Source organism: Lepidothrix coronata, unplaced genomic scaffold, assembly GCF_001604755.1.
Source record: "Lepidothrix coronata isolate B3197 unplaced genomic scaffold, Lepidothrix_coronata-1.0 Scaffold75, whole genome shotgun sequence".
NCBI lineage: Eukaryota > Metazoa > Chordata > Aves > Passeriformes > Pipridae > Lepidothrix > Lepidothrix coronata.
In genome coordinates this window covers 8,286,870-8,310,789 of record NW_016690255.1, presented here as the reverse complement: position 1 = coordinate 8,310,789, position 23,920 = coordinate 8,286,870, and the positions used below count along the sequence as shown (strand labels likewise).

The window sequence follows — 23,920 nt, the reverse complement described above, 5'->3', positions numbered from 1 at the left end:
CTCAGCAGACAAAGTTAAAAACATTCCAAAACTCCTCCAAGTTTATTAATATCAACTTTGGGGTGGTTTGTGATTTGTATTAAGACTGTATTTCCTGATATGACTTACAACACTGTCTGGATAGAAACATCTTGGTTATCTCCTAGGAATCCAGTTCTCAAGAGGGAGACATCATTGTTCTAATTTTGCAATATTGGAAGCCTTTCATTAATTATGAGAGAGAAAAGGATATTATAATATTTTAAATCTAATAGCAACAGTACTCTAGAAGCTACTATCAACACTGCATTTCAGTGTTGCAGAGGGATATTTCAAAATATTATGCAGCAGCAGTTTTGAGTTTAATTGTCTGCAGATGGTAGATGATCTATTTTCCTCACTCGTTGCCACATTTCTAATAGCACCCAGGCTGTTCTATGTAAATGAGTGATCTTTCATATAATTTTGTCCTTAATTTTCCAATATTTTTTCTTTGCATCATTCTCCAGCTGCATCATGTTGGATCTGACCTTTTAATTTTTTTTATATTCCTTAATATATATGTATCACAGTGTGCTTAACCATTTAGAGGCAATCATAGAACTGCTGGAAAATGAACAAATAACAGATTTTATTAGTGTGAGCCATGGTAATAGTTATCTGTAGCAAACAGTGATTGTTACAGCTCTATCAGAAAAGTCTGAATACTTCAGACACATAAACAGTTCAGGATTTTCAGCTTTTTCTTGTCTTAGTGGTAAAACTCAGACCTCAGACAATTTTACATACACACCTAACTAAAAGCTTGCCACCTCTAAGTGGTCATTCTCTGTGTGCTGAATGTTAAGTATAAGTGTAGTGTGCGCACTTTCTGAACAACAACCCAAGTGGCTATAGGAAAAATTAATCTTAACTAGCTCAAAAATACTTTACATAAAAATTATCTTTAAAAAATTGTAGGAAAAATGTACTATTCTGAAATAGGAAAATAAAAAGTGAAACTAGTTCAAGTTACCTGGAGAAGTTCATACTAATCTAGTAATAAGCAGTTAGCTTTCACTTGGAAAGCCCAGTGCTGTGACTAGCAGACTCAAAGAGTCTCCAGTCTTCTCAAATGCTTTTTATGTAAATAATGTGCTTTGAGTCCTCTTCCTTAATGAAAGTCACATACAAAAGCTTATTAATTTGCAGAATAACCAAACTAACAACTGAAGATGAAAACTTGTGGGAATTTTTTTGTTTTTATTTGTAAGAAGTTCAGACAATTAACTACTGACCAAGATTCTTCTTGCTGGCATAGCTTCAGTCTGGCTTTTTTTTCCCTCATGCATGCTGACCTGGAAATCTTCCTTTGCCTTAGCTGCGATAATCGTGACTCAGCTTACAACACCATACATTCGCATCGCCCCTGCTGCAGGCGACGACCAACTAACAGGTCAGATGTTCAAGTATAGACAAGTCATCATGCGCATTTTGTCTCATTTTCTTTGGCTCCCTTTCCCTGACAGTTTCTTCTTTCTCTGCTCATAAACAGTTTTCTGTGTTAAAAGTTTCTTTTCGTTTACAAATTTTTCCTCAGCTCCATTAAATAAAATGGTTCGCTTGGCACCAAGACTTACACACACATCCCTGTACGTACAACTCCGCTGCATGTGCCCATTGTGTGTGTGACCTGTGGAATGTTCCTTTAAGCCTGATGTTGTAAAGAGATCTAGTCTTGCTCCATCCAGAAATTAAATGACAGTTTGAATATAGATATATATCTGTGTACCTGTTTATTTTTTTCTGTGTAATTAGATCAAGACACTAGAATTTCTAAATAATTTAGGCTCAAGAGTTATGTGCAAGTTAAGATAAAGATCTAGTATTAGTGGATTAGGAGTTTTTTTGTGTGATGTTGGGAAGATCATATTTTCTGGCAACATTTCAATATGGAAGAAATTAAAATAAATAAAATAGATTCCTTTTTAATTATATCACACATGAGTTCTAGAATTAAAATAAAATGAACTAGCATGTGACATACGAGAATGAGCAATACTTAAGAATTTAAAATCTAATTGTCAAAGTAAACTCAGTACGCAAGGGAAACCATTATTAGCCTGTATGTGACTTGAAGGATGATTCAGAATATACCAGGAAATCTTTGTAAACTTGGGAAAAATATTAATTTTTTCAGAAAATAAATGCATGCATAAAACTTTTCAGGGATTTGCAAATGTTTTTATTTTCAAACAGAAGCCAAGAGCATTAAAAACTCTAGAATCTGAGGTGAATGTAATGAAATGTGTAACAGGGGAAGTTAGACCTAGTCCATCAGCATTTAGCATCTGATAAAATAATTGCCTTTTTCAAGAATGCTGGCATAGTTCCTTTGGAAGCTCGTGTATGTTGCTACCAGGGTGTCTGGGAGATCAGGACGAGTTCAGATGCCTAGCATCTGGATACTACTGTAGTCAATAAGAGGCAGTTAAATGATTCAGCTTAAGATAAGAGGATTAGTGGCATGTCTGCTATAGCTTTTAATTCAGGGGTACGTAGTATCATAACAAAGTTGAGTGATCCATAATGCCTCAGTTGCCTTGTCAATCAAGACAGAATTGTTGCATGTATATTTGTATTATGTAATAACATAGGAACTAACCAGAATAACATATTTGGATGATGCCAGGAAGTACTAGCTTGCTCTTGTTAGAGCTGCTGTGTCAGAAGCTGTGTCCACATACATTTCTGTACCTCAATTTTAATTTTTTACTTGACAATTTGAATAAAGCAATGAAGAGACAAGATCTCTTCCATATTCTTGAACTTCATCAAGTTTGATTTCTTCATCACAGGGTTCAGATGAGCTTATATATTTTACCATGTGGAGAATGCAATGTTTTTCTTCTTCCGTTTTGTTGTTTTATTTGTTTCAATGCAAAACTGGGTAGCTGTAGGAAACACTGGAGATATACCTGTTCCACAAGAAGGAGATGGCTAGCATAGTTAACAGTGAGAGATATAGCTAGCATAGGAGAGCTGGCAAAGTATTTATTTGGTTGTTTTGGTCACTGGTAGCTTTGGCAGTCTGTGACTTTTGCTTACTTTTTATTAAAAATAAGAAAAAAACAGAAGTTCTATTAGAATTTAATTTTATAGTGAAAAAGAAAGTATCAGATGATACCTGTGAACAGCGTTTATGGCTATCCGTGAAATGTATTAGAAAGCCTTTGAAATTCCCATGATTTCCCACTCCATTTTCATGTTTGAAAGACTGTGTGCTCAAAAGGAAAGAAGCATCTTCCTCCTTTTCCTTTGCCACAACTGCAATAAGGATTGAAGAAACCTCACCCAGCCCACGTTGTTGTCCCATGACAGCAACAAGGCAGGCTTTTCAGCTTCAGGGCAGTACAGCAGTAATGGGATCTGCAGTATCCGTGAGAAACCCAAAGGTTTTCTAAAAGGAGGTTTACAGAAGCTGAACTGCACATGAGGGAGCAGGGAGCGATGTATATTCTCCCCACGTTTTTCTCCTACAAATTCCAAGACTGTGGAAAGGATCTACTTTATGCAGAAAGGATAGGATTGTTGCTTACTCTAGTTACCACAAGCCCTACAGCTGTAACTGTTAGATAGTATCACTTAGCATTATCTGTTCAATGCCTTTTCCTCATTTCTGTGCTTAGAATCAAAGTAATTACATTTGAGATCAAGAAATTACTTTTGTCTTTTAGCATTTGTGAAGATACATAAGTGGCAGGGGGGAGGTCAAAGTTGGCATTTTCAGGTTTTTTTAGGTGGGAAGTTGATACTTCTTGCATAATGAAAATTTAAAATCTTGGCTGCATTCCTGAATATCGTTACTAATTTTGAAAAGTCTTCCTCTTCAGAAATATCATGATAATACAGCTCAGCTGTCAAGCCAATTCTACTTGCACTCATTTCCTCCACCCTCATCATCAACTTGTCTTGTCTCTTAAGGATGCAGTTTATAAACAATGCATTATTAATTTCTGTTTGTCTGTCCTTTCTCTTTCCTCTTTCATATAAAAATAATACGTCTTCCATTTATAGGATTACCTGCTAGTTGCCCTAAATATCTTGACAGGCACCCATTGCTTCACCCATTGCTACAGCCTTTGCAGCCTGTAGCAAATGGAACTTTTCCTTGCAGTTGCACTTAAATACTTACAATGTAGTTGTCCTGGAGTTACACTGTAAGATAACATGCTGTAAAGGCAGCTGTGTGATTTTTACTCTTACAAGCCAAAATAGGGAAATTAGTGTTGTTGCTATTAGTGAATACATTATTATCACTGATTCAATAACTTAATAACTAAGGAATTCAAATTTGGGGGATAGTGTTTAGCTTTCAGTGTTATCCTTACAAAAAGCAACTAACCTGAAATCCACTCAATTGATCCTATCCTCTAACAAACAGGGAGAACATCAAACTGTCTAACACCTGTCAGACAGGAAAAAACACTGTATACATGAAGCATAATAGTCCTCATGATACTGTCTCCATGTTTTCATAAACAAATATGGTTTAACAGTACAGTTGAAATCATGTAGAAGGTTATCAAAAAGCTTATCACATGCGTATGTCACTGTATGATTTTAACTTTAAAGTTGAATAACGAAACCATGTTTTGGAGAAAGACTGAAGTCATTTGCAGTTTGCTTCACTGTTTTGTAAGAGACACTTCATGTAATAGGTTTAAATTGGCCATATTTGGTATTCACTTGGCCCTCATGTATTTTGTCTGCATTCTGATAAAATAGCATGCTTGGAATTATGATTAGGGTGTTCATTCTTTCACACATTTTCTTAATTGTTGAAATATGTCTGAACTACTTATATTTAAATTAAAGTATTTCCATTTGTGATTTAGTGGAGCAGCCACTACTCTACTAGATATTATTAAGACTGATTTTTATAGAATGCCCTTTTTACTACCCATTGTTAATTATACATGCAGCTGGAAGAGAGAGTTCTGTATTGTACAGTCTTCGTAGATTAAATTCATGGTACAAATCAGATGCAACAAGATATGTCAGAAGTTTTGTAGAATAACTGATACTTAAGAATTAGGAAGATTTTTTTTTTAACAGATAGTGACAAAAGCTTAAAACTTAAATAATTTGTACCCTGCAAACTTTAAGGTCTAAATGAGAAGCATATCTTATAAACATGTTAAAGGCAGTGATAAAATAATCCCAGTTGACTTATTCTCCCTTATGAAGTTAGCAACATAATTAAATATACAGATTTCTTTAGATGTGTATTCAATATATAGCAAGATTTATTGCTGTATTCTGGGTCAGATTCTGTTCTCAGTCATTTCACTGTAAAAGTGAAAAAAATTAACTGAAATCATTGATTGATTAAATCACAACGTCATGGAATTTTTTTACGTCAAGGAATTTACTCCGGGTTTATACTACATTATTGAAAACACAATTTGTTTATTGACACAAGACCCAACAGCATGAATTTGAGAAGGAGCATTTCGCTATTTACGTGTTTTGTTGTACTTTACAGTGCATCTGAGGTATAACAACATGGCCTGGACAGACACTAACATTCATTTTTCCTCCATCCTGAACCATGTAACATTGATTTATATGTATTCTAATATGCTGAAACTTAAAAGTGATATTTTGGGTAATGCAGAACCCACTATTTCCTAGTTGAGAATACAGTGGTGTCTGTAATAACAAAGCTATGTGCAGATGTGTCAGTCTGCAGGTTGAATACGCCATTTTAGGAGTTTGTTCTTCTCTTGATACTTTTGAACAACATTTATATCAGTGGGAGTTGTGGATAATTATCCAGCGGAGAATGAACACCTGTGTGCTGTAATGTCAAAGCCATATTACAATGCTGTGACAAGGCCAAGTGACAAGGAAAGCAGAATGAGAATGGATCTGACTCTCCAAAGTGAAATTCAAAGCCTGTTTTTATGTGGTGGTTGCAATGATTGTTGTACCGGTTGTTCAAGGATTCTAGTCCTCTTGCTCAGCTGGGCAGAATGCAAAACAAGGAAATGTTCATACTTTCTGCAGCACTGGCTGAATGCATTTCAATGGGCTGGAGTGTCACTTGTGATTTATTGCCCATTTCTGTTCTTTTATGTGTTACATTTGTCATTTTTGCAGTGACAGTTTCATGTATAAAACAGTATAGTTACAAGAAAATGTTAAGAGGATACAGGAGTGCCAGGGGAGCTGCTGTTTCCTTTTCTCCTTTTTTTTTTCCCCTAGTACATTACAGAGTCAAATGTCAGGTCTTCTGTAAGACAGTGCAGTCAGAGCATCTAAGATTTTAAGCATAAGTACATTTTCCACAGAGCACCTGTAGAAGAGCTCAAGTTAATAAGACCTAAGAGCTCCCACAAATAATGCTGATAACAATTCACAAATGGTGAAATAACCCATAATATAAATACAAGCCCTTTCCAGCTGCAGAGTAGAGAACCTGAGCTGATTAGAAGTCAGTTACCAGTGGGATTCTATTAGTGATGTTAAGTACTCCACTTCATGTTTTACAGTAATAATAATTCCTTTAAGGTTTTCTGAAAATGAATTAACAGCCTGACTTTTGAATGCATTCCAAGTAACTACAGAAAAGCCAGAGGCTCTGAACAGGGCTTCAGGACCTCCTCCCATTTGGCTTCTCTTACTCTGAACAGGTAGGGTTGGAGACAGTGGGACCCTTGCAACTCTCCTTCGTAAGTAGGGGAGTAGAGAAGATAAAGTGCAATGGGTCATATCCAGGGTTCTACTCTGGCCATTGATGCTTATGGTTGGCCAAGAAGGTATGGGTTCTCCAGCTACCCTGGCACTTTATCGCCAGAGCCAGTGGTGTTACAAACCTGGGATAGGAATAATTGGAGAAGATCACATGACCCAGAAGAAAGTATCAGTCTTTTCTTACCCTTTAGGAAGGACAAGTAGCCTGATTAGTTATGTTTTGCATTGAAGCAACAGTTTTTCTTTTAGTCAGATTAGTTAAAAAGTTGGTTGCCACAGAGGTTATAGTCAGTCATTGCAGCAGTTGTGTTATGTCCCTAAAGTACAAAACCAATTAGGAAATTTGAGCATTCCAGTCTGTAGCTGAGAGAAAAATATGATTTAAAGTATCAGTGTCTAATATCTCTTTCATTAAGAGAGTGAGCTGAATCTAACTTAGACCACTAAAGATGGGTCTGTATGGTTCATCCTAGCTTGAAAAATAATCTATTTTCTTAGTAATGTGTAATCTTAATGTTAGGATATCTCTGAGGCTGTTTGAGGTTGGGCTGGGGAGAGAGGCCACTTTCCTTAATCTCATTACAGAGGATGGAAACACAAAACTCAGTCATGAGAGTAACACTATGAATGAAATCACCAGAATAAATTACTAACAAACTGAAGGAATCTCTGCCGTCTGGATAGTACTAGTACTGTTCAGTATCACACCTAATCCAAAATATTTCAACACCAGCATGTACAGAGAAGCAAAAAACAGAAAACGAAGGAAAAATATCAGTAGGTAATTTTGGAGCGTGGCTGTGTGTCATATATTGTGTTATTTCATTTCTGTATTCTGCCTCTGATTTTTACATTCGAAGCAGAACATGTTTTGCATGTACCACAATGAAAAATTAAGGAGAGATAAGGGAAAAGAGGAAAACTCAGAGATACAATAAGTAACTAAAAAACTCCTGTGAATTTCAGTGTTTCCCATCTGTAGTTATTGACTGTATTCATAAAATGCTAAACAGTTAGAATTCTAATTCCAAATAAAATGTCAGACCACTTGTGATTAAAATAATCTGTAGTTCTTAGAAACTGCAAATCTGATATTTGTATCACTGGAGAGTTTTAAGAAATGTGTAATGCAATATTACGTAGATTACCTCTGCGTTAATGTATAGATGAACATTCAAATGTGTTACAGTTAAATAGAGTAGTGCAGTAAAGAGGAGAGTAGTACTGCCAACTTTAATCAAGAGTTACATAACATACTACCTTTGGCAAAATAATGTTTCAGCGATTCACTCAATTTAGATTCCTTGAAATAACTGAAATCTTAATAAATATCTAAGCTGCACTTGCCTGCTGAACACAGTGCAAGCCACGACTGTAGTTATTGGTGGGTTCTAAACACCTTCTTCAGACAATATATTGAAAATGTCCTTTTCTGCAGTAATGGGAGTTTGACTGCAAGAACTGATGATTTTAGAGCTCTGGGAAATGCATTCAAGTGTATCTGTGCATTTCCAAGTCTTTATTTTTCCAAATATTGAATTTTCCTTTCCTTCTCTTAATCTGATTTTCTGTTACTGCTGACCACTAAGAAGTTTTTGTTTACATAGCAAACTCCCATGCAAATGAAACTTGAATCACAGTTTTGCATAAAAGTGAACAGAAGTTGATGTCTTATATGGTTTCAAGCTGTCAAGAGGGGAAATAAGTATTAGCAGGTTCTCTTTCATCTTTTGAGTTCATATCAGAAACACAAAGGGAAATGGAGGAAAAATGGTAAATTGTCATTGTTCAGAAGCAAATGAAGTATTCTTTAAACTTTTTTGAAGCAAAATAGTTGCACTTTTTAGTGTGCTGTCATTGAATTAGACCACTTCTGGTTATGAGTAAATGTGTCAATAACTAAAAGTGAAAAGAACTGATGATAAAAATGACGGTTTAAGGCATTCTTAATAAAATAGGACAGATGAAGGTTTTCCTTTAACCCCTAAAACCTACAGGAAATATATGAGAAATGAAACGTAAATCAGTGAAAACTTTTCAGAGGAGGTCTAGTCTGTTCTTGTCCCCATACTAGAATATTAGTGCATTCAACATTGTTGCACTCTGGACAGGTTTTTTTATTGGCAATACTGTAAACGGTTCTGAAATGTGAACAAAAGAACTGGTACACTGTATCGGCACAAAGACAGATTTAGAATTCTATGGAATTATTTTTCCTTTGTTGTGACAATTCTCCTTTCCAGTTCCTCTAGCCCACCTTCCTGCCCGAAAACAGTGTTGGCTCTGAAAAGCTTTAAAAGAAAAAAAGTTTGTGTCTTTTTTTCCTATTTTTTTTAATTTATCACAAATATATTTTTATATTTCTTCATGTGTCATTATATGTATAGTTCCATTTATTTTTGAGTAGAATGGACTGTGTTATGCTTTCTTCCAAGAAAATACGTAGGTAGTGAGTAATAATAAGTAAATTCCTAGAGTGTGATTGTCTTTGAAGGATTTCTGAAGAACCCTTCATAAGGGTTACAGAGTGAAGGGAGGGTGGTAGTGGAAATCACCAGGAATGTCAGCCTCATCTATGAGCCAACGGCAGCACAGGCCAAAAAATCCGTGGATGTACATACCTTCCCTAGGGATTCCTATACTGCATTGTCCTTCTACCCCCATCCTCCTAATGGCAAAGTAACCATGCCTTCACTGACTTTCCATTGGGAACTGTTCACTAGTGTTCTACTTAAGTTCTCAGTTGGCAGCAAGATCAGAAGATGGTACCTCACTCCACTGCTCCACTACGTCCTACCCATAGCTTCAGGTTACTTTATTCCCATGCTGGATGTGATCCCTTGCATTCATGAATGGAAAATAAAACAGCTGTGTTTGTCCAGGCTAAGAACATTTAGTTCTGTAGCTGAGTTTCACGCTGAGTAGGTCAGCTCCAGAAACATTACTGTGATCTGGCTTCATGTCTTCCCTGCTTGGTGAAGGCCAACTGAGTATTAGAAAACAACATTTTACTTCCCCTAAAGAGGGCGGAGTCCTCTTCAGGCTTCATATCCACACCTTTTCAGTTTCCAGAAGATAGCTGAAATAAACTTTCAGTGATGCCTGATACTTCTTGACACATGTCAATATACTTTCAGGTGTAGATCTGGTGTTAAAAGCAGGAGGTCTCCTTAGGCAAATGTCCTTGGTGTGGGTGATGATAAATAGTCCCCTGCTTCTATAGGGATGGCCTGAAAGTGATGCTGACTTGCTTAAAAAATGCATTGTATATGGACAGGATCAGTCTTGACTGACTGCTTTCAGTTGCTCAGAGCTTTGAGAGAGTTACTCTTCTACTCTGAGTACTGTTTGAGATTATGTAGAGAACCATAAAATCAAATATTTTAGGTCTAAAGACTCCCCTTGTTGGATATTATACCTCTATGACTTCTTGTTCACAGAAGTCAGCTTTGTAGGATGCAGTTGCACTTCCAGTGGCTGCAAGTGGGACCTCTTTCACACGACATCAGCTGGTAACAAGCCCTGTATTTCAAAGTACTGTGACACCTGAAGTTTCAGCCCTTGCTGGCGCCTCTTTCTCAGACCTCCTCATCCTTATACAGAATGAAACCTATGTGTATAGAGCTAATTTGATTCAAGTATGTTTTCATTACTCCTCAGTCAACCTTGGTCAGAAATTTGTGTCTTATGACATCATATTGACCTTTGTTGTGTTTAGTTAGTCAGAGAGTAGTTTGGTAAAGTTTGACTCGTTTTCTTCTCTCCATATTAGTCAGGAGGATTTTATGTTTCACTTCAGTGGTGAGGTCTGTCTTTCAGATATGCTGCCATGACTTTTTCCTTTGTCGACATAGAAATCTGTGATGGGCACCATTGTGGCTACTTCTTTGGGCACACATAGTGCGTACTTATAAATATGTAACAACCAGTTTTTGCTCAAAAAATATTCTAAAGTGTGTGGGAGTACCCTTTAGGGGTATTTGAAAGCTTAAGGTTCCAAAGACTTTATATTTTTTTCCTTAGTAAATTATTTATTTCCAAGAAGGACATGCACCGGGTCTGTATATTTGAGACTTGTTAATAATTTTTGGTTGTGGTGTAGCTACTGAGTAATCTTTAAACATCCCTTAATGATGTTGGTGCTATTAAAGTCTGAGGGCTTACACTTTTTTCCAGAATGAATGAGGGCTTCCAACTCCTTGGGTGCCTACTAGAGAGGAAAATTTTTATGAATTTTAGTTACTTAAATTTCTTTGATTAAAAGAAAAAAGAAGAGCTAGCAGAAAGGTTGATGGTTTTGTTATAAAGGAGCAAATGAGCTGTTTATCAAGACTTGCTTGCTTTTAAGTATTTTTTTAAAAAACACAGTCTCCAGAAAAATCCAGTCTAAAGTCTGGATTAAAATCCTATTAAAGAATGTGTCAAATGTGACATATGTGTAAAACTGGAAACTTTATTTGTTTTAAGCATATTTTGTAAAGAATGTTATTATTCCTGACAATCGGAAACACAGATGTTTAACCGAAAATGTCTTTCTACTCACATGCACCAACATGAATCATCCACCAGTGAGAGATACAATTCATGTGATAGTCAGTTAAATGAGTCCTATTCGTGCAGTTCTTTGTCACCTATATTTGCATTTTCCTAAAGCATATCACAAACAAAATTAATAATTCATAATTATCGTTACACAACGGAGCCTTATTTTCATAGTCCCTTACCACAGACCTAACAAGTCTGTTTCTTCCTGCATTTGAAAAATACCAAATAAAAAAATGCCCAAATCAATATGGTCGTCCTATGGAAGTACAGAAAACTTTTTTTAGGAAAAGAAGAACCATATGTTTTGTACTGATGATCATAAATTGCAAAGGAAATACTGTCCTGCTAAAGTCTTAGTGCTGCTTGTCCTTTTTCCCAGACATTAAAAAAATAGATTGGTGAGCACTAACATGTCACAGGAGGGAAAATGGGACTACATTGATTTCAACGCTTAACTCCTGTGCCTAGCAAAACAGAAGCAGAACATAATCTCTGCCATGTAGAAAGAGCAGTTTATACATGAGCATTTCCAAAAGAAACCAGAATAGAAAGGAAAAAGTATTGTAAAAGGAGAAATAAACAAAACCTACTCTGAGACATTTACAAAATTAATATATTCAAGACATGGAGTAGAGAGAGCAAACTGAATAAATACTGATCAAAACCACCTTCTGGCAAAAAGTATACCCTGCCCAACAACACTTTGTAACTTCTACCATATGGACAGAAACCCTGCAGTTTTGAAGGAGAATGAGGAACACTGATTGGAAAGTTAACAATGAGAATGGCAAGGGAAAAGTCTCCCTTAGCTGGAGTTCTACCAGGAGTAATAAAACAAAGACTTTGTCAAGCAGAATACATGCTGGCTGGCAGATGAGGACTGAATGCCAGTCACTTACAGTATAAACAGAATATCCAGGGTGGTAATTCATTTCATCTAGAAATCTCTATGTATTTTGGGTCTTCTCCAAGACAGCCTCAAATCCTGGCATCTGGAGTGAACTCGAAACTCAAATAAAAAGCATGTTGGACGGGCTTGTCTTTTCACAACATTGGTAATGCTGCTACAGATTTAAAAATGAGGGTACCATTTTCTGCAGCCATGGGTGAGATGAGAGTAGGAATGCTGAGCAAATTTTTGGAGGAAACCAGTCAGTTTGCACTACTGCCCCATTCAGTTTTGCAGTTTGTGATATAAGATTGGGTTTCCTGTTGGTCATTTGACATTTATAAGAAGGACCTACCTCTGTGGAGCACCTCTTTTCATATCAGTAACCTTGTCATACTGCCCTTTATCCCAGCCCTTTACTTATGGCACGTCTGCTTTTCCTGCCTTTATTTTTATGAACTTTTATGTTGCTTCCTTCCTTGAAACACCCCAACCAACATCATCCATAAATACATTATTCTGTCTCTCAAATCCCACTTGAAGATCTGTTTCTACTATGGTACCAGCTGGAAATACTGAGTGATATCAGCTAGCTAGAAGAGCGGGAGGGATAGAACTGTTCATTTATTTGGGTGTTGTAAATGCATTTTCTTAGGGAGTTTTGCCTCCGCCTTCCACCTGTGATTGCCACACCTGCCTGTTACAGCGTAGCTCAGCTAGGCAGTATGCTTTTAGTGGTAAAGATTGCTTCACTGTGTGCCTGCACTGTTCTTAGCACAGTCGGGCTCCCAGTCTGATTTACAGCTTCCAGAGCCTACTATCATACAAATAATAGAGAGAAGTAATGATAGTAGCCTTTGTGATACATGTTGTCCTTGGAGAGCATGGGCAAATCCAAATTCTCTGATCTTTCAGTCTTCTTACTTTGTGGCGGGGACAATAGCATCCCAGTGATGGGTGTTCCAAGGAAGCATCACACCTCTCTGCCTTGCTTCTGCCTTGTTCCATTTTGCATGATTTCTGCCACCTAATCATAGTGCAACTGTCACATGTGGGTATAATGTTTCATTTTCCTGACTCACTCTGTGAAATAACTCAAAAGTAGGTGCTGAGACATGATAGTTGAATTGCACTGCCTGCATAAAAAAATCACAGTCTAGTTACTAACTCATAAAGTTAGTTTCAAGTTTGACTGGAAACTAGGATGATCTGAGCTAACTGTATTACTACTTTAAAGCCTTGTAAAGTTAGCCATTACATCAGTCACTGGAACACCTGTGGATGAAATGCAGTTGGGAAAGGCTTGCAAGTGACTTATCAAGCATGTACCTTTTGAGAACTTAAAGCTGCAGAAAGGAATAAAAAAGTCAGCAACTATGGTTAGCCTTGAGTGGGAGAAATAAAATGAGACCAGTCTGCTTAATTAGTTGAAGGGATTATTTATTTTTTTTACTCAAATAGGAGAAGAAACATGGATTTTTAAAAGATTGCTTTAGACAAAGCGACCTACAGCTAGTTTTTAATAGTAACAGCTTTATTCTTTTGTTTGAAAGTATAACCAGCAGCTCCTAGACTTTTGAGCCAGGGTTATTTTGTTGGTCAATCTGTTCTATACAGCAGTAAGTAATTTCTAAGTCCATTTTTTGGAAGGGACTGAGACACACTGAGAAGCAAGTCCAGACTTTGTTCATTTACAAAGAGAAAAAGGAAGACTTTTTATTCAATTTGGTAGAGGCCCATTTCTTTTACTAAAGAACATTTTCATTGGTTTTGGAAAACAAGATAATGCTTGCATCTAAGTCAAAAGAATGATATTTTGCTTGACTAGTTCAGTCAACAGATAGTCTTAGCTTCCATTTAATGAGAAATAGTTCTTCTCCAACTTTTCTATCCATAAACTACCTACCGGAGATTATTCTTTATGAAGTCTTGAGGTTGATCAGTAACATACTTGTGCCTTCTGAGTGAGAAAGGAAAGGGAAATTTTCCACCCAAGGAAGTGGCAGAACTAGAATTTCTTCAAAGAGAGTTGATCTTTTTTAACCCAATCTTCTAACCCATGGTGCAGAAAAAGAAATTTAACTGCACAAAGTAATTTTAGGAATTCAAAGTATGGCAGACACTGAATATTACCAACTAGAATATAATTCAGTTCTCAATCTGAAGAGAAGATAAGGTGTCATGAAGTGGCTGAACAATCACTAAATGTCAGAAAATAGGATTCCAGTATTAAGGAAAAGTTAATGGAATAGGTCTTGTGAGTAAAAATGAAGTGAAATACTATCTTCAGGTGTTTCATGGGTACTACTTAGAAATATTATCACTGGAGGTTGCGAAGTACTGAACAAAATGGGACCCATGAGGAAAAGTCATAAATCAGGCCAGCTGAATGTCATTCTTCCTAAGTGAAGGAAAAAAGATATTTCACATTTTAAATGCTGCTGTAGAGAGAGCCACAAAGAATGGGAAAGAAATAAGTAGAAGGGAAATTAGAATTGCTTAGATTAATTAGAAAAGTAAATATCTAAGTGTGTAGAACTAAGCAATGTTACTGTCTTCCACTTTATTCAGTGCAGGAAGCCTGGGGAAATACTTTGCTGGGTTTTGTGGCACCTTAGGGTTTATCTATAAGTATATCTTTGTTTTTCACTTCTGGAAGGAAGCACTCTGGTTTGTTTTCATCAAGTAAAGACTTTCCAAAGTCAGCACCTTAATCCTTTTTAAACTGGCAGGAAACATTTCCTTGTCCTTTCATTTTCTAAGCAGCTCCCTTGAGCTAACCTGCACTCGCTGCTCTTTACTGACCTATTGTCTTTCTAGAGGTGCACCACAGTGTATGTGTCAATTTGGCCTTGATTATTCTGGCTCCACTAGCCCAGACAGTCTCAGTAAGAAAAGAGGAGTGAGATTATTTTGCAAGGTTTAAAGTCAGTCTTCTGTATGCAAGTAGAATTAAAAGTAAAACAAACAAAAGAAATCCAAATAAGTAATTAGGTCCAGTATTGTGAGGGAGATACATAGCTCAGCTGTTGGCATCAATATGCATTGCTGTAATTAAAAACAGATATTTTACTGGAGATACAGGATTAGTCTTGTAGCAATGTATCCTTAAAGGCTCTAGGGTGATCAAGGAAATGAAAAATTACTGTGTTAGAAAAAGTGGTTGAAACAATAAAAATAAATAAACCACCAAGACTGTAGCATCATGATACAATAGTGCATAGGTGGTAAAACTGTTTCTGTAACAAAAGATGACATTTGACTCAATTTTTTAGCATATGTCGGTACAGCAGAGTAAAAGAGAAACCACAGCATCTTTTTTTAGACTTACAACAGTACTTTTCCCAATCTCTCTTGAAAACGTCCAAATGAAACTCAATGCACAAATTGACATTGCAGTTTATCATGAGGCAGAATGAATTTCAGAACTACTGCCCCTAGCTGCCTCGATCCCCTTAGGCACAGCCCACCCTTCTCTCCATGGTGCCAATGCAATTGCCCGGGTGGCTATAGTTTTAAAGTCAGTTAAGAAGTAATTATGAGGTGAGAGGCAAATATCACCCTGGAACAACATCTCCCTATCAGACAGAAACCAGAGAGAAGTAAAGCGCCACTGCTTATCATAGCTAATGCACTTTAGGATTTAATATTAAATGCAGTACAGTCTGTTTATTAAATGTGTGGAAGAGTCTCTTGATTATGATGCCAAATGATATGGGTTAGCAGGATTCACACAGGACTGTGAAGAATTTCAGCAGGACAAAAGCAAACTGAATGAAGAGGTAGTACGAACTCGAATTGCAATCTTGATAAATGCTATGTAGTGTTCACCAGAGTTAAATTTAAATGATTTCTGGTTTATAATGGGTTCAAAACTGAGCACTGCACTGAAGAAAGGGATGCAGGTTTCATTGTAAACAATGCACCGGTGACATGTTTAATGTCCATCTGATGTTGAAATAAAACCATTCAGAATGCTAAGGGAGATAAAGAGTAAGTTTGAGGTATGTTAAAAGAATAAACAGTATTAAATAAAATGAGGAAAGTTAATCCCAAATTTCTGATATCAAAAGACTCAAGGGATGTTCAAGAAAGGTGAAAGGTGGCAAATTTGGGTTTTATACCCAAGTAGATTTTGGAAACCACTGACACCAAGAAAGGAGCAACATTCTGTCAGAGGATGAATGAGTTACTGAATGGAAATAAAGGAGAATTGAGATAATCCCAGTATTTGCGGGGTTTATAATAATAATTAGTGATAGGAGTTTTTAAAAGGCTTGTCAAACATCATGTTTCCAGTTTAAGACGTTCTCTATTCTGAGTCAGGCTGAATCCATAAGTGTGAGAAACTCTATGCTATTTTTAATTTAGAGTGACATTACGTGTCTTTTCATAGAAAATTGGGATGATCCTTCAATTGGATAATCAATAGATGACTCAACATGGGAGTTTGAGTGTCCTGATTCACTGTTTGCCAAGTTCAGCTCAACAGCTCCTTTTTGCATGAAAATGGTCTAGACATCTACTGCACTTCTGAGTGCTGTGAAGATTACAGCAATATAGAGTTTAACAAAATTATTTATATATTTATCTATTATATATATAATATATATATATTTATATATTATTTATTAACAAATTTATTTTTATATGATATAGGAAAATAAAAATAGAAATGTTTATATTGGAATTTTAAGCATCTATATTGAAGAAAATAAAGAGCCAGATTTTGTTATCTTTATTCATACAAAGTCAGGACCGTGCTAATTTGTAACAGTATGTATGTATTTCTGTCAAACTAATACTCTTTTGGGACTGGGCACAGAGAGAGGCAGCCAGTCTTCTTCTCTGATTTAGCACTCTTTCTAAGTACTGTGGCCAGAATTTTCCAAAGAACCTGGTTCCTGCAGTTAGCTTTAGATATGTTTTGATTGATGGTTATCACTTTTCTGGCAAGTTTTCCTGGCATTCCTCCTAGCAAGGAGTTTTGAAGATGTAGTCCAAAAGTGTAGCTGTGGGCACTCAGAAGTGCTCTCCATCTTAAAATATCCTGGTTAGAACTGAGAAGAGACATTGGAAATGTTTTCGTTGTACTTTTCAGAAAATATCTCTGCATGTAAATTGATCATTAATTTTCTTTCTCTCCAGAAAAAGGAACTGCAGAAGCAAGTAAAATATAGTTGGTGCTTTCAAAATCCTCTCTGAAAGAGCAGATCTTATCTCAGACAGCAAGATAAGAATGTGGTCTTAAAATATTACACTTTGCTTAGGCTTTACTCTTCCTTCTCCCTTCCCAAAAAAAGCCACAGCAGGAAAGCGATTCATAAATCTCTGTGTCCATTTTATGGCATGGTGCCTCAAATGATGAATGCTGTCACGTTTTGATTAAAAAAAAAATGGAAGTCCTTAAAAAAAATAAAATCAGCTTAGTGAGTTGAATGTTGCTTCCTTAATGTTTTTCATCCTGAACTCATTTAGCAGGGGAAATGGATATTTCATCAGACATGGATTTGACGTTCCATCACATTATACAGTAAACAGTACAAACGATGTTATTTTCTTTAAATGGAGAATCTGGAAGAGCTAAGACAGTAGCTGCTGTAAGGCACTGGTTATCTCATTTAAACAGATATTAAACGTAGGTGCCAGTGGTGTGATCATCAGCTGCTTCCCACTTTGTGAATAAATTGCTTAGAAGGAGTCTTTTTTCCTACCAGATGTGACCTAGATTTAGATTTCCAAAGGCAAAAAAAAAAGTCTATTGTGTAAAAAACAATTGCGGGTAAAATGCATGGTAAATGAGCTTATCTCACTTTTCCAGGTGTTTAAGCTAATATGTTATGGAATTACAGCTTCATTTATGAAAAATAATTGAGGAAAATGTTCCAGCAAATAAAATTTGGATAAAGGCTTAGTATGGTTATTGTATTGTTAGCAAGTTTCTAAATGGCAGAAAGAAAAGGGAGCCAGCACAGATAATAAAAATATAGAAATTTGTGAATCTGTGAAGAGGCTCCTGTAAAAGGGTTAGGTCTGGCAGTGGTATCCACCTGTGTTGTGGTCTTGCAAAATGTCTTGGAACAATATAAAGAATTCTATTCCCAACAATGCATATGAAAGCAGGACTTTTTCTTAAAAGACCAAATATTGATATCTGTTGACCCTGGATAAGACTAATAATACTGGTAGGTTAAGTATACAAACATCAAAAGAATAACACCTTTATTCTTTTTCTTTTTCCTCTTTCTCTTTTAATGATTCCATAGGGGCTGCCACTCGAAAACCGGACCCAGAGCCTGAGAAACAGACCGACCATACTGTTAAAATTGCTGGAGTCATTGCAGGCATCTTGCTGTTCGTCATTATATTTCTGGGGGTCGTGCTGGTAATGAAGAAAAGGTGAGCAATGAGTGGATGTTTTCCATGTACACAGTCATATTGCATCTCCTACAGCAGTTCTCAATTTGATAATGGTAGAAGTCTCCAACCACCTTCATGTCCACAGAGAATTAATGTTTCTCTCTTCGTTTTATATATATATATATATACATATATATATATATGTATACCAACTAATGATTCTAGCATTTTTTATATCAGTACTGCATGATGGGCTCTAATAATAGAAGAATATCTCTGTCCTGTAAGTGTGAGTCTCCACCCTATTCAACAGAACAGCTGAAAGTTAGATATAGTTTCATTCTTTCATGTAAAAGAAATTCTTGGTCAAACAGGAACTAGAGCTAAGGTAGTTTGTGCTAAGAATGGGGAGTATATTGTTCTGCATAAACTTCATTCTGTGAAAACAAAGAAAAATGTTACAGTGGTGCTGAATGTTTCCAAATGCTGGTTCAACACACACATTGAGATTGTTTTGTTTCAAATATCATTTGAAAACTGCTACATTATTAGAAGCGTGAGGCTTTTAAAACTGTTTTCCTTTCTCAACACTGTAAAAGGAAAAATAGTAATGGGAAAAATATCTCGTATCTAGGGAGGAGGCATAGATAAGAAAAAGACCCCCATGTGATATTAGAAGCTAAGTCTAGATTGGGAGAAATTAATTAGCAAATAGAATTAAGGTTTTAGGTTGTATCCTGAGCAATGTGAGATTTGCAGCTGTCAGAGGTGGGGTTGGGAGTATTCAGGTGCTGTGTAAAGGCGCTGAGTCACAAATTCTCCTTCCACTTCTGCCACAGTCTCCTTATTGTCCCATAACCCCTCACCTCCTTGCTATGCACTTTGTATTATCTCCTTTTCTTCCTTTGAGAGCAATCCTGGCCTGATTTTACTCATTCCAACACTATGTGATTTAATTGTATGTTAACTAGTTTGGCAGGTCTGAGATAGTCCAAACCCCTGAGCTGCCTGAATTTCTTCCGGAATTTGAACAGTGGAGGTGCACAGCAAAGGAGGCAGCTGTCTGACAGTGCCTCAGGGCAGGCAACAGAAGTAGCTGCTTTTCAGTCTCCTTGAAGACAGAAGCAGGGCCATGAGTTAGAAGGTCTTTGTGAAGAGAAATGTGAGCTGTGGCCAGGGCTGGGGGCTAGGTCGTGACAAGAGGTAGGTAAAGCAGTCTAAAGCTGCCACACAGAAGAGCCTGAGACTTAAGCGCCAGGGTAGGTCTGACTGGGGCAATGAAGCTGACCCAGTAACCAAATCTGCTCAATAAAGTACAGTGTATCAGGGTTTTGTTCTGACTTTGCAGTACTTTTTTCTTCTCACTCTGATTTCTTGCATCATTCATACCTTCAGTTTTAACAGTTGAACTCCCAAACTCCTCCCTAGGGCCAGACACAGAACTTGGCATGCAGGAAGGAAGGCTTCTTGCACTGTCTGGCCAATACTTCCTGACCAGCATTCATCATTCTCTCTCTTCCAGTTCTGAGCCTCTCCTTAAGTGTTTCTGCCAAAGGTAGAATGTATTCACCCAAGGGAGACAAGTTCTTAATTTTGAAGGGAGAGCATTGCAAAATGATACAAATAGTTTCAAAGTGAATAAGGTGTCAGGGTCTCTGGCTAAATGGATGCTATGCCAGCTCCTACTTAATTCTCTAGAGAAAAACTCTTTGATAATCTAATTGTTAGAGGCGGGAGGTCTCAGATCCTAAGTGTTTGCATTAATGCAGAAGGATACTTGATTCCTTCTGTCTACCACAGCAGAGTAATTACTATTCATAGCAATTCTGTTGCTAGAAGAAAAGTGTATTATGTGAGCTTCTTTGGGGTTTGGAATAAATCTGCTTGTGACAGAGATGAAACTATTGAAAGTAAAAGTCCGGGAACTCTGTTGCCAAATACATACAGTTTCATTGTGTAGTACAGAAATAACGATACAAATAACACAAACATATCCCAGAATGATGCTGCAGTCTTGAGCAAAACAAACTGAAATGAGTTGAAGTGAATATTAAAAACTAAGAATGGTTCATTTGTGTAACAGGATGTGACCAGGGGTAAATGAGAGTTTCAGGAGGTGGGTATATTGTGACCCAGGCCTCTAAAGCATCTGCTGTAGCATAGAAGATCTTGAATACGATTGCACTCATGACTTAAGCAAAAGATGAACCGATTATTCAGTAGATTGTTATTGGTGCATTAATTCACTAGGCTGCTGAGAGGCCTTGTGGTTTCACCTTGGTTCAGTTACTGTGTATACATTATGCATTTGAAGAAAATGTATAAATCATACCACAAGCTTAGTATAACTGCAGTGGTTTTGCAGTTTTATGATACTTAAGGTGCTACTTTGGGAAACAATCTTATCAAGTTAGTGGGTTGTTTGACTACTGCACTTGATCATTTTATTTCATTTACTTTATCAGGAGCTTCACTGGCGTAAAGATCTGAGTAAAAAATAAAATAACACCTTGTAATTCAGTGTCACCTTTCCTCTGAGAACCACTTTGTTCTCTGCACTATTATGTGCAGACTCAGTGGGCGACAATGCTAGATTTCACCACAGTGAGCTACATGTTCTGAAACTTGTCTTGCTTGGAATTGGCTTCAGCAGTATCCCATTCACATTCCACTATTCCAAGGCATATCCCAAGGCATGTACTTCGTCTTATTCTTTCTTTCACAGAAAAGATTCTTGTAGACTTGATCTCCAGATCACACTAGTAGATTAAACTTACTCCGTCTCTGGGGCTTCACAGTGCTTAATTAACTTAATTTCAAACCATTTCTTTCCCTTATCAAGAGATCTGGAAAGCAGTTTTACTTAAGTGATAACCATGATTTTGTCCAATGCATTCCTTTAATATCTACCTCATTTCACTCAACAACCATTCTTTGCTTGGTTGGTGCCATGCACCACAGATTATTACAGACCAGTCTCTTGAACTTTTAATTCAGTAGCCAGGTAGAAGACGACCAATATTCAAAGCTGTTTTCAGTGCTGCGCAGACGTGCTTTGGATATGATGGCCACTATAAAAGCAGTAGGTAGAGAAGTTCTGCAAATATCAATAGTCATTAGGCAGCATTATTAGTTTCACTGTATAGTGGTCTTCTGAAGTAGTTATATTATAAACCAGGTCACAGAGAGATTAGCTGGCCTAGTGATTCAGTGTGTGGTATGGAGTCAAGAGTGAGGGTAGACATTTTCTGTATGGACACTCAGGCTGTGATTGAAGTAAACCAAATCTGTAAACTTGTCGCCTGGGTCAGGGGAAGACTTAGTGCTTTCTTATTTTTCTCTCCACTTGGTTGTTCGGAGTTCTTTATCTATTCTGTTCTATCTTTTCTTTATCCATTCGCATTCCTGCATAAAGGTGTCATGTAACATAGCCTAGGAACCTGCAAGCTATTCCTATAGCAAAAGGGTAATACCAATGCAGTGATTCTTCTCTGAAGTCAGAATAATGCCAATAAGCTTTCCTTCCTCAGCTGTGCTCTGTATCTCCCATATAAGAGTTAACACAAAATCAGATGAGAACAATACATGTGTTTCCACAATATTGATCCACAATAAAGTGAATTTTGAATCTCATCTGAATATTAAATCTCACTTGAGGCCCTTGATTTCTTCCAGTCTTTGATATACCTGCATAGGACTTTATAAAAAAATAAAAAATAAAGAATGCAGCAAGTTCCCCTTTTGATCAACTTTAAGTGGAGCAGTGAAAATGAGAGTACTGTTCCCACAGCTTTGGAAAAGCAATAGCAATTAAATCAAGACTTGCATAAATCAGACACTTACAGCTTTTTCTCCTTTCCTTTTTTTCTTTACCTTTGTATTCTATATAAGTTAAGTTTAAAAAAAATGCATAAGTTGATAAGTTGTGGGTCCAACATTTGCTTAAAAGCATGTATGTCTTTGGGGCAGCTGTTTCTTTCAGGGCTGCCATCTTCTTGCTGCAGTGGGAGTGCAGTAAGGAAGCTGTTATTAAAATTTTATTACATTGGCTTCTGCTTCCGTTGTAGAATGGAGTTTTTCTGATCATCATGTTTCTCCATAAAAAGGTTACTTTGTTTTGCCTGTCTTTAGTTTCTGTTTTCAGCTGTCTCTATGCCTGAGCCTTCCAGTAGTTTCTAATATATGCAGTTGTGGCATCTGTTTAAGTCAGAGACCCTGGTTCTTGGCAGTGGATAAGCAAGGCTTTTGCTCTCAGTGGAGCTGTGCTGGGAATGCATTGTTCCCATTCCCTGGTAGCAAATCAGGCTGTTCAGTTATACATACACCTTTGCCAACAATTTCAAGCAGTTAGGATAGAAATTGAAGAAAATAAGGCTGAAGGAAAATTCCAGCCTCCTCTCCCCGAACCTTATTTTTCCCTCTAGGCCAACCACAAAAGAGAGGTGATGAAAGAAAACACTGTGGTAATGACACAGTTCCAGAAGTTTCTCTTCCAATGGGACAATCCTCCTGCAGCCAGCAGTGCTGATTTTGGTAAATTTTATAGTGGGGCCTTGTTCTACAAGTGGTATTCATGAAATTAATTTATGTCTTCAGTCCTAAAGGATATAAAAATGCTTTATATTGCCGCTATATGCAGAAACAGTTTATTGATATAAAATAACCTGACTACTGGGAAGTGACTGAAGAGCCATGTTTATAAGAAAATTTGGCCTAGGTTAGCTAGAATCTTTGCATCAGTCTTTTTAACAGAAAAAGGCTTTTCATGCGTAGACAAAGACCTAAGTTCGTACTCATTATGTTGGAAGTAAAATGGAACTTGTCCATATTTATTAAAAAAGCTAAATCCATTCACTTACAAATGGTGCTTTAGCATGAGGCCTGAGGACTTACAAGTGTAAAACTTTCTGGTTTTGCAGGATTTTGATTTGTTCTTTTTACGTGTTTCTTTCAGTGTACAGTATTCTTGATAGTCAAAAACCACAGTGCTCTTTTTCAAGGACTTTTATATGGAAAATCTCACAACTGTAGCAATATAAAAATAACTGGAGCTTGAGACTTCCAATTTTTCTCATCTTACACAAATTCTTAATGGAACATTTACACAATTAAAGCTCCTGGATTTTCAGCATTTTTTTCATAAGGAATAATTTATCTGGCAGAATTCTGCATACAAGTACCATCAGTGCTTCAGTGATTAATTGTATTTATTGTTGTTTCTCAAATTATTATACATCTTTTAGAAGTNCATATCTGGCAGAATTCTGCATACAAGTACCATCAGTGCTTCAGTGATTAATTGTATTTATTGTTGTTTCTCAAATTATTATACATCTTTTAGAAGTAGGAGAATATTTGTACTAATTACATTAAATCTCTCTCATGGCAACATATGGCAAGAAACAGGGT

The 23,920-nt window shown here is 36.8% G+C and overlaps 1 protein-coding gene across 11 annotated transcripts in view; it reads left to right on the top strand.

Annotated features, from left to right (window-relative positions):
- PTPRM (protein tyrosine phosphatase, receptor type M) overlaps positions 1–23,920 on the top strand; it is a 461,846-nt gene that overhangs the window by 287,711 nt on the left and 150,215 nt on the right. For 7 of the 11 annotated variants that reach the window (XM_017819524.1, XM_017819523.1, XM_017819522.1 and 4 more), the window contains exons 14-15: positions 1,340–1,414; positions 18,418–18,550. In XM_017819524.1, the coding sequence (XP_017675013.1) occupies positions 1,340–1,414; positions 18,418–18,550 (208 nt within the window). The remainder of the gene's footprint in view (positions 1–1,339; positions 1,415–18,417; positions 18,551–23,920) is intronic. The other 4 variants (XM_017819529.1, XM_017819533.1, XM_017819532.1 and 1 more) reach the window with 1 other exon arrangement.